General features: G+C 33.9%; 1 protein-coding gene across 1 annotated transcript in view; it reads left to right on the top strand.

Moving 5' to 3' along the window:
- The first annotated feature begins 1,381 nt into the window (after positions 1–1,381).
- The window catches only part of LOC144449025 (ATPase MORC2A-like), a 42,417-nt gene continuing 31,060 nt past the window's right edge, over positions 1,382–12,738 (top strand). Inside the window, exons 1-4 of the mRNA XM_078139427.1 lie at positions 1,382–1,787; positions 5,521–5,574; positions 9,939–9,973; positions 12,517–12,585. Coding sequence (XP_077995553.1) covers positions 1,726–1,787; positions 5,521–5,574; positions 9,939–9,973; positions 12,517–12,585 — 220 coding nt within the window. The 5' untranslated portion in view covers positions 1,382–1,725. The remainder of the gene's footprint in view (positions 1,788–5,520; positions 5,575–9,938; positions 9,974–12,516; positions 12,586–12,738) is intronic.

Here is a 12,738-nt window from a genome sequence, read left to right as displayed (position 1 = left end):
ATTGAATGCCTGTTACTAAGCCTTGCAAAATTCAATGTGCCACTATAATAGCACAGTTCCTGAAAATCATACAACACTGCCCAAAATTTCTGACAGTACACTAATATAATTGACAACATCACACGTAGTAAGGGTTATTTTTTTTTTTTTTTTTTTTGGGGGGGGGGGGTACCTCCAATTTGACGCCATTTCGGAGGGAAAAAGTGATTTCTAGTGTGAAACCATTCGAACCACACTGAATAATCATGTTCACAATAACAATGAACTTCCTAATTCTTTCCCGAATTTCACATAAAACTAAGCCTTCTAAATAATGAAAAAATAATTTCACATACACATTCAGATCTGTTGTCAGGTCTATGACAAATATGAAGCAGTTGAAATAATTTGTCAGTAAACTATAAACTGCCGATCATGACGTCATCAGAGGCGTATATATAGCGTTTGGATATACTGCCTAAATAATAATGGTCGCTTTTTTACGTGTATTTTTTAACGGGTGAACGGCCTTGGCTTTTACAATATATATGTCTTCACTCGTGAACACACTACCCATTACAATATAAAGAATGCGAGTCACCCTTACAATGCACCACACTGCTTGCATGAATGCTGTACTTCTGTTATGTTAATTAATGATCAACACCCAAGCTTCAGTCAGTAAACTGAGTAAAGAGGTAAAATGTAAACATCAACACCACGCCCTATACCATATCTGTACAACACAATTCCCATTTCAAATACATACTATACTCGTCATATTTACAGGAAAAGTTCACAAATATATCACCTGAATCTTTCCACGGCAAAATAATTGAAAATTTGTCATGAACACTCCTACTATCATGATATATCTATCCACCGTTCAGCAGCAGTCTAGCAAATACCATGACAATGACGCAATCCTCACCAATCCGCCATATTGAGGTCACTTATAAATCGCGTCTTCCTCTAGCTCCATGAGCTGGCTATCTGACAGTAATCTTGAGACTTGATAACCTGGTATACGCATCATAATCTGGCATTGAAAATATAATACGACATATTCTGGAAATGGTCTGAACGGGTGTAACCACGCTCGCCATTTTCGTTGCCTGGTCCATTACGATATCTTGCTTGCTTCCCCATGGTCCGTCTACTATAAATTATAAAATATTCATCCGCACATGACGGGCAAATCAAAAACTTACGTTGTGGAACACTTGCATTGTCGTAGCCCTGATATCATCTTATATTGATAAATAAATGTCAGCTACGAAATGCAGAATTAGAGAATGTTTACACCACAAGTTCTTTGATTATTTTGCATTTCATCGAACTATTTTTAAGAGTCACGAGGCCGCGGACGAACATTTTATTTGTTGATAAGTGTACCCACGTTGTGCCATGACATGAGTAGATGCACACATCAACGTTTAAAACGTCGGTCACCGAAGCGAAGGGAGCGAAGTTCATATATAGAGTGAGATTTACGTATAGTCACGGAGTTTTTTCTGTGTCGGGAAATCAAGATTAGACGAAGCCATATGTCGTGAACATCCAGATAGACAGACCGATGCGTTGATGTCATCTGTACTTCTCAGCAGTGGTGAAATATTGCAATATATATACACCTCATCTTGGAAGTGTGAAGTGCAGTGTGTAACGTCACCTTACTCGAAGACTGCGACCTTCGACTTTTGGTGCAACGTATTTCACTGGATATTTTGAGGCAAAATTGCAAGAATGGAAGTATATAAAGGTCTTAGCCGAGCACAACTGGATATCAAGTATCTCCACACCAACTCGTGAGTGTTTGTCGCAGACGAGATTTTTAGGCTGGCTCATACCAATGGTAGATTCTGAGCTCGAGTGGAGATTCTAAAATGGCCGATATTTTTTGAATGCAACAAACGAGCATGCTCCAGTAGTAATGATAGTTACCCGTCTCGTGGTTATGTAAACTGTGGCTAGTGTCTTTTATTATGGGCTGCATGTGAATGCAAAGCTCAATTTAACGGTTCAGTAAAGTATCTGTGAATGAATCGGACGAGGGGTATTACTATTAGGTGAAGATGTCGCATTCTGATTTTAAAACAGTTCGTACAAAAAGCTTGCCTATGTCACATGTGCATGCTATGACCGCTGGCGTGCGGGAATGCACGTCATTGCTGTAGAATTTTACGATTGGATTCATAATAGTTGCATGAGCTGAGTTCTCTCAGTAATATTAGTTTGCAAAATGGCAGACCCATACACTTCCAAGGGTATTGAAATATGTTTAGTATTGATAACATATCAATGATCGTAAATTGGGAGAAAGTAAGTACAGTACGTACGTGTAGTGCCTGAGCAAAAGGGCGGGAATGTACGCCCAAATCTGTTCAGCGAACTTACAAGATGGGTAACACCATAAAGATGTTCTTCTTGGCAAGTATTTCCCAAGGGTGTTCCATATGTTGTGATTAGCTTATTAGTTACATGATGAATGATGATGCTGAAGTCAGGAGAATGAGGAACCACAACTCAGGTGTTTTACATATTCTGTGTCTGGGAGTGATGTGTATGGCACAAGTAGAACAGTGCATTTTGACTGTAATTAGGCAGGTTAAGCTTTCTAAATGTCCTTGTTTTGCATTTTAAATGTTTATATACTTGTCAGACTGTTGTTTGCTTTTGCTATATTTTAATTTTGCTAGCTCCTTCATTGCATTGCCTTTTGTTTATATGTTTTGTGTTGTAGCAGGGACATATTGTATATATGAATATCTTCCATCTTATGTTGTCAACAACATATGCTTTAACATTCACAGTATTTATCGGACAAAGTGTAGCTATTATCTTTGTAAGGCATGGTTTCTGCATCCATAATGAGACACTTTGCATAATGAATATTTTTCATCATGCAAGGTATGACCTTATCATATTCAAACACTGTGAATAGGGCTTCATACATTTAGAACAATCAAAATGCCAGTTTGGCACGAATATGTATGAGGTATTTTGCATAATAGTTGTTTACACAATCAAGCACTGGGTTTTGCCTTTCATGTTAGTTATGCACTTTTCAGAATAATAATAGGTAGGATTTGCCTCTACATGATTGATAAAAGGTACCTTGTAAAGAGTAGACCAATATCGAAATAATGACATTCATAATTATGACATGCTTTGCATGCCATTTGATACAAATTGAAATGGGGACGATTTGGTCTTGCACGAACCAGTTACATGTATGTAAGTTAATTACTCATGGAAAGGTACCAATGGCACCTATGTAGGGTATTATAGAAGTAGGACACTTTGAACAACGTTTTGCTCATTAAGGCACCAAATGTAGTTCTCACACTGAGGTACTAAAGCATAATGTCATATTACAAGATATTGAAGGAGGATGGTCTTCATGATTATTGGAAACTTTCCAACATTTTACACATTGTAATTGGGTTATCACATTCATGTTAATGAAGTGCTTTGCATAATAGTTTAAATGTTTAAAGGGTATCTTGCATATTAATTAGGCTTTTTGCATATGTGCACATTGAATGGTATAGAGGATTGGTATAAAATTGAGACATTGTATAGTATATACATTAACATAATATATACATGTACTAGAGACTGACCTTTACGTAAGCTTTGTTATTGAAAACATATTTCCTGTGGCCTCGACAGTTGTCTCTGCTGCATCTATGTTCATGCTATTAGTAATCTGCTTATATTTAGTGTTGAGAGAACATAAATAAAATATAGTCCACACTTGCTATGTTTTTGAAAATATTAAAGATAGAAACTTGTCATTCAGTTTCTAAATTTCAGTGCATAGAATAATTATTTATAGCCAGACATGAAATTCAAGAAGGGAATCTCATATTTCTTAAACAGAGTAAATTGTACATATATTTTATAATATCCATTAGCAGTACATGAACACAACTATTGGTTAGATGATATATTTGCTGTGTATATTTTACTTCGTTGTGAGCACTTCTTTTTTTCTAACATTTTATAATTGAAATATATAACCCTTGTGTGTTAAGCTTTTTCTTTTTCAAAGACAAAGCTCTCAAAATTTATCTATTTTCAGTGAAGATATTTACATATTGTTATAAGGTACCATAAACATAAATGGCTATTTGACGTGTTGTATGGAAATGAACAACTTGGATTCCTGGCTTTTAAACACAAAGTGTAATGTAGTTCAAAAAGAATTCACATCTGTTCAAATGCAAATAGATTTAATCGAGATATCAGCATGAGTTTCCATTTACGCTAGTGATAACTAGTACCACAGGAATTGCATTTGATAGGTGCCTTATGTTAATGTCATTCTGTGTGTACACTTTGTAGAGAGGTACTCGTGATGCACTATGACTTGTCTTTTTTTAAACAAAATCCTTACAATTGAATTCAATCTTGTAAAATTACACCGCATTCCATCTGTATGCTGTTGAAATCATGTGACAATAACATTGTTTTCTAATTGATTTGCAACCATCTTTATCAACTGACATATCTTTTTAGCTGTTCAGTGATATATATGCATAATAAGTAGCTCATTTGCATTAAAGTTTGAAGACATGAATAACATGATGCCCAAAAGCATACACTTTCATATGGATTGCTGCATAGACATGCACAGTGAGTAAGATGAAATAGTTCTGCTTAAAGACATGTAATATGATTTTGAATGATTCATCACTTATATAACTCCTAAAAATGTTTTTGGCGGTTCAGTAATATGTATGCAAAATAGCTCATTTAAACAAATAGCATTATACTTAAAAGGCTACACACTCTCCTGGCCTCCTGCATGGACATGTACAGTAAACAATATATAAAAAGGGAAGAAGGTCTTTTGAAATATGATTTGGATTACTTAATCATTGAAATATTAGAATCATAACTATTTATTACACTGATTATTAACAGATGTAGGGGTCATGGATAGTTTCTTGGAAACTAAAATATTTTGATTTTGGAAATGTGACTGTATTTGCAAATGCCAAAGGATGAGGAGTGAGGTTTTTAATCCATGGATAGGTATCGTTATTTAGTGCTTACATTGTTGCTGCCAATTGAATAAGCGATCGATGTTTGGATATTAATGACAGCTGGAGGGTTATTGTGTTAATTCATTTGATGGTAAAGGTGGCCAAAAGGATTATTGCCCTTCTAAAAGATACAGGCTTTTCATGTGCTGGATATTATAACTTTGTACAGGCTGAATACATGTACTTCATTATAGCCTAAAAATTTATGTCCAAATTAAATATTTTATTCAGAATTAGCAGAAACACCAAACTTGTTATTATTTTATTACTAAAATATGTTATTGTGGGGACACTGATAGACAAATTAATATAAATGTCAAAAAGTGTATGGGTCAGCCATTTGCTATGTGCAGAGAAAACTGAATAAAGTATGCATGCATTTGAGTGGAATAATGAAATATATAATATTTAGTAGACCAAGCAATCTTGTAATCATACCAACCTTGATCATCTCTTCTGACACTGTAATCTTTCCCTTTTTTTTCAGAACCACTCATGAATTTCTGTTTGGAGCGTTGGCAGAGTTACTGGACAATGCCAGGTGATTTTTGCTGTACATGTACTAGGATAAATCTTGTATATTACTGTAATTCTCAAGTGGTAACTTGATAGCTATTTGAAGTTTGGTTTTCAAGATTGTGGTAACTGTAAGGTTATCAAGTATTACAGGCAACTGCATAACTGTAATGCAATAAAGAAACATCAATAGGAGAGCTGAAATGAAGAACAGCATGTTCATATATATATATATATATATATATATATATATATATATATATATATATATATATATATATATATATATATATATATATATACATATAATTTCATTCTTCTTTCGCCAAGTAGAGTGCTCAATCACCTTGGAGAGCTATCATACATAAAAATGAAAGAAGACGAGTCTGATATTATATATATATATATATATATATATATATATATATATATACACACATTTAAGTTGCGTGTATACATACGTACCTACATACATACATACATACATACATACATACATACATACAGTCATAGGTAATACATACACCATACACCATACATACATACATAATGCACACACACACACACATATATATAATATAGATACATACATGAAGCATACAAATGTAGACATGTATGGATTATCCATTTAGCTATTTCAATGGTGCAAACCATTATATTGTTTTGTTCTTCAGAAAATTTATGTGTTAGAGGTATCTAATGACCATTATTCACCGTAGGAAGACAGAGTTCTATATAACATTGAAAATAATATGTCGAGTGAAAGAGTATAATTAAAAAAAATTGAGGTTGCCCATGTAGAGTTAATGTCAGAGTTTTCAGTACAATATCAAAGTCAGGCTTCTTTCAGATTAACATTCAAATATTGTAAAAGAGTATATAATGTTGCCCATTGTATTCAAATTTACATGGCATGTTCATAGATAAAGGCAACAGTATCAGCCCCTTCACATAAACATGTCCATACATGTACATATTGTTATTCATTGTTATTCCTAAATAGCTGTGCCAGTATGTGTTTGTACATGTATAATTATGTCTGTGTATGTGTATGCATGTGTGTTTGTACATGTGTATGAATGTTTGTACATACATGCATGCGTGTGTTTGAATATACATTTCATTGTGTTCAAGGTAAGTTTAAGTCTCACATGGTGATGGTGGGTGAAGACACAAACTGAATAAAGCATTGATTGTTGTTGATATAGTAAGAATGTAATTTCAAATGGTATCACTGAGATTAAAGTGCTTATCTATGATCAGAATATGGCATTGCCAAATAAAATATACCATAATAAAGTACTTGAATCAAAGCTGGTGGGATATGAATACATAATCATCGGGGAACTGTTTTGGGCACAATAACTATGAGAATTTTGTTAACTTCATTTCCATGCTTCTATTTAAACCAAATTTCAAAAACTTTCATGCCCCAGGCACTGCATTTACTTCTGAAATTTTAAGTTGATTAAAATTTGCTGCTAATGTGATATGCAGTGCTGGGTTTCCAGTTAGTAATTTCTTGTGTTTACCATGCTTTTACATTGTATCAATGGTAGTGGCGTGACTACAATTTTCACCATGGTTTACATTATTTTATATTTGTTGATGCGGCATTTGATAATATTCATACAGGGGAAGGGGTAGAGGGTTTTGGCCAAAACTATCCAAGTTTGTCTATTAAGCTTGTGTGACATTTTACGCAAAGGAGGACTTAAGTGAGTAGTCTGTGAACTGTGATGGGACTGTTTGCTTTGCATGTTGTATCAACATTTGTGGCAAAAAACTTAAGCCACAAAGAAAACTGCACTCATTTTAAAAGTGCACACTGAAACATGAAAACAAAATTAAAACAGGGAAGCACCTTTTAAACAGCTCTATTTACAGTTCTGTCCATCAAGTGTAAAATGACAAGATTTACTGGGAATACATGTATGTAGCCGAGTCATGCATATTGTTGTTGCACACATAACTTTATGACCATAAATTGTGTATTGAAGGTTTAATGATTTCCAATTTCCTATGCTTTAAGTTATCAATATAGTAATCTGACTTTATGATGCTGTACCCCACTGATTTGTAAATAACAGTTCTCAATGTGCAGCTGATATTCATTTCTTGACACTAAAAACAATTATAAAAGACATCTCTTTGCTGAGTAGCAACCAAATGTTCCACTATGTGTTGATTTTGGTCAGTGTGAACTACCCTTTTTGCATTCCCTTGGTTTGTTTACATTCTGTGACAAAAAACAACACTGTGTAGGGAGATGTTTGGCAACATGCCAAAGACATCTATCTGGCCAGTAGCCAAAGCTGTAATCTACCCTCACATATTTCTAGTTCAGTCACAGGTCAAAGTACTTTCTAACAAACAAGTCTTTTGCAAACATAAAATATCAACCCATACAATTATAATAATCCGAGTTAACCATTCACATCTGTGATCATGGTGATGACGGATGACTGCTCCAGTAACTCTTTTTTTCTTATATATGACACAAATTTTACAGCTGTGTTGTAATGTTATTGGCGTTATTTTTACTTTTACAGTAGTTGTCCTAAATACATTCACAGGATCTTGAAATAGTGACAACCACATACATAAAAGTCCAATGATACAGAAATATGGAAAGGCAGTCAAATCAAAACAATTGATATATACAGAAAACCTCTTTTTTAAAAATAAATATGGTTTAGTTGCAGGGTGACTATTGCATTATCGGTCATCATTGTGACTTAACAGATTGTCATACCTTTGGAATTAAGAGATTATTTTATGGTTCCCATGACATGCTTTGTTTGCAGAAACAGCTGTGTATTGATACCAATGTGTATAAGTTATCATAGCCATCAAATAAATCATTAAATGTTTTGCATATCAGAAGCTAATTTACATAATTAAGTTACATTCAGCATGTCTTGCATGTACATACACTATCTAACATACAATGATCATACACTATCTGAACATTTCCTTTGCATACCCAGTGTAAGGAGGAGAATGGGACTATTAGAACATTAAAGTCTAATATGTCTGCAAGCAATATATCCTATGGGAAAATAGGTGAATGAAAATAGACATATTGTTGTATTGATAGGAATCAAGCTAGTTGAAGTGTCATTCACAATATTGTAAACCATGTATAACATGATTTCAGTGGCATTGTCCCATATCCTAATAACTTCGCATATGCATCACATTCATTAACTAGTAAATTTGTTCATAGGATGGTCACGCACATGTTTCTATAAACAATAAGTTATTTGATAATGGTATCTCAATTTGATTTCCACTTTCCTTATACTTAACCACTGTAATGGTGTCTATAGATTAGCTAGTTCACCAGCTGCTACCGCACATGAAAATATGCACAATAATTATATTGGATTAGCTTTAATAAGTATACATGTTGGCAGAATAGTCAGGTTTACATTTCATTGTTAAATGTTACATATTATTTACTGAGGATTCAAAATGTTTCCATAAATATGCAGCTTGTAACAATGCCTTTGATATTTACGTGACATGGTGATTTGGCCTATTGTTTTCACTTTATTCTATTTTTGTCAGTTGTCTTTTGGCAAGTTGATTTCTAAAAGAGAATGGGTGATTGTATGATATTGATAACCTTTTAGTAGCCTCATTCTACCAGTGCTACTGATGCAATCTGCCATTCTTTATGTGAAATCTATTATGTGAATAATGGCTTGTTGTATACATGGGAGATATTCGCAAACAGTTTGAATTGATATATTGAATAATTCATTTGTGTGTTTAGAATTTGTAAGCATTTATTATATAGTCATTATATATATGGCATATATATGACATTTAACTGGGAATATTTGCTTAGGATCATAAGGGGTAGTTACAATAGAAATGTTGAAATAGATGAATGATTCAATTTATATTATGTCCAGAAGGATACAAGGTTGTTAGATTACCAATAATTGCATTTAGCAAGTTTGACCTTGAATACATGCCTGAAGTGTATGAACTAAGTAGAGTACCTTGTTACAGTGTGTTCTCTCTTATAATGATCAACACACTGGTTATTTTCCCCAAGTCGTGAAAAAATGGAATGGCAAGGAGTTTCACATGCATGCATGCGCGCACGCATGTATGTACATACATACATACATACGTACACACACACACACACACACACATACATACATACATACATACATACATACATACATACATACATGCATATATATAGATAACAAGAAGTTCAAAAGTACTATTTTCTAGAGTGCCATAGAACCAAGTATACAGAATTAGATACCAACTGACCCCAAAGAGTCGGTTGACTCAGCCATGAAATAGAGAATAAGTCAGTGTTGATTTACAATAGTGAAAATCTTTTATCTGTTGTCTATGCAGGGATGCTGGTGCTACAAGAATAGAGCTAAATACAGGTAGGTTTTTACATGAAACAAGACCTTAATCTTCGTATCCAGTTTAAGTGGACTTTGTGCCAGAAGATGTGTTGCAGTGAGAATGTCACCAGATGTCTGGTAATTTAGTGTAAGACACGTTAGATGCAAGACTTAATTCAATGGTGGTATGAGAACTTACTGTGTACTGACATATGATGATTTGCATAAGTAATAACTTTAGTCCATCTCCAATATCTGAACTAAACGTTGCAGAATTACACAAAAAAATAATGCTGTGATGCCTTGCCCTGTATTCAAAGGTGCAGCTTGCATATTAATGAGACAAATATACATATTACAGTTTATGCAACTTTATACAACTGATGAGAAGAGACAGTTTATGAAACAAGGTTTGCACAGCAATATGACAAATTTACAGATTAGATATTATGTAATGTGCAGAAACACTTCTGTTGAGGTGAAGTCTGCATATTTATGAGACAGATTTACATATTTACAGTAATGCAAGTTTGTGCAAATAGCTAAAATAAGATACCAAGTGTTGGTAGGTTTTGCAAAGGTTTTCGGTAGAGACAAAAATACATTTTATGTAGTATGCTATGAATTCATATTCTAGGCCCTGGTTATCCCTATTATTGATGCGTAAGGAGTGTTGGTACCTGCATAATTTTATGAGTGTTCATTTTATTAAGGACACTACTGATTTGACTGACTGACATACATATATGCCTACATGCATGCATGACACACACATACATACATACATACATACATACATACATACATACATACATGCATGCATACATATGTGTACATGTGCAAACATGCATACATATAGACGCATGAATATACTTGCATATACATGTGCCTAGGTGTATACATACATACATACATACATACATACATACATACATACATACATTCATTCATTCATTCATTCATGTAAATCTCAACTTAAAATGTCAAAATATGAAGTGATCTTTTCATTTTGTCAAATTTATTTATTTATTTTGATTCATACCATAAGGAGTCTGCTTTCAATCATATTGATAACTGAATTTTACATGAAAATTGCATTATTACTTAGTAAATTACATCTGTCATGTTAATATATTCTGATCTTTGTGACACACTTAAATGCAACAGTGTACATTTACATGTATGTGAGTTCAGAATGTTCTAAAATATTCAGATTTGTCATCAGATTTACCAAAATAAATTCTCACAGAAATATGTATTCAAGCAGGCATGATAATATATAATCACATACTTGCAGTCATCATGTTAGTATCACATGGAAATATTTACATCAAGACTCTCATCTCACTTTCTTGTATATCGACTCGGAATGGTAGAAGAATACAACACTTCCACCATGATTTCTTCACTACATGTATGCATTTTTCAACATGCCTGTAATTGAATAAACTCTGCTTTCACTGATCTCAGTTTTAATGAAACCCCTTGGGTTCATACCTTAATCAATTCTCAGTACCAGCAATATAATTCTACTACCTAAAATAATGAGTATTTATATTTCTTGGTCGACACCATAACTTCTGCTCCAAGCACTTCACATGCATTACTATTGGCACACATGAGAATAAATCAATCTGCTTGTTCCATTATGACCCATGAAGTAAACTGCTATTGCAGGTACTGAGGATAAGTCAACCTTGTTCTATTTTGACCCTCTAGCATGAAGAAAAATGCTATTGCAGGTACTGAGAATAAGTCAATCTCGTTCTAGTTTAGTCCATATGGTACAAGGTTAAATACTATTGAAGGTACTGAGAATAAGTCGGCCTTGTTCTATTTTGAGCCTCCAGCATGAGGTAAAATGTTATTGCAGGTACTGAGAATTGATGGAGTAACTGCTACAGTATAATGAAGAGACTGATTTCTTTCTGAATATCAAAAACTAGTTTATTAGCTTGTAATCACGGTTGACAAGAAAGTGTATCCTGTGTATAAACACAATCTTTGCAACATTTGTAGTTTTTATTCATGTGTATTCATTTCATTGATCTGATGTGAAAAGTTGACATCATCAGCTGATGAGTAATCTTTAAAGGCCAGAAATTAAATAACATGTTCTTGTATTAATGTTACGTTATCAGTGGAGTCATAATGTTTACATAGTATCGTTATTTTGTTCTGGACCACCTATTTATGTAGCTCTACCAGACAACAGATTGTAGTGCCGAAATTGTTAATGTAGCCCAAACTGTCAGTTTTCTTTTATTAAATGTTGTATTTTTTATTTCAAAGTTTGGAAGCATAACTGTAAACTAATTGTTAGGTTTTTCGTTTGTGTAGTTGCTGGAAAAATGGCAAAAATACCGACATGTTTAGAAAACAAAGTCATGTGCGTGGCCTTCTGGACAGAATGTGCCAACACGCTCGTTGTTATTCCATTGTTTTCCACATCTGTGTTCTGAACACGTAAAAACACAACTTGTACGCGTCATTACGTTTTTGCCTGCACGATGCTCCCGTATGTGTACGCATACGCGTTCTAACATATATCTAAACCTCTCTAATATCTGTCTTACCTGTAGTTGAACGTGAAGACTTGCGTGGGGGATTTATGTTGTGTTTCCTTGACGATGGTGAAGGAATGGATCCAGGTAAAACAAAAATTGAAGTAAAGTTTTATAGTCTTCAGTGTTGTTATACTTGCATGCAGAGTATGCATGCTAATCAAATAGCCCATTCCAGACTGCAGACAGGAAGTTGAGAATACAGCGCACTCGCTCAAGTAGGGGGTATCATCACCTCCT

The sequence above is a fragment of the Glandiceps talaboti genome, chromosome 18 (assembly GCF_964340395.1).
Source record: "Glandiceps talaboti chromosome 18, keGlaTala1.1, whole genome shotgun sequence".
In the NCBI taxonomy this organism is placed as follows: Eukaryota; Metazoa; Hemichordata; class Enteropneusta; family Spengelidae; genus Glandiceps; species Glandiceps talaboti.
Note: the sequence above shows the minus strand (reverse complement) of the source record. Positions and strands in the feature narration are given on the sequence as shown.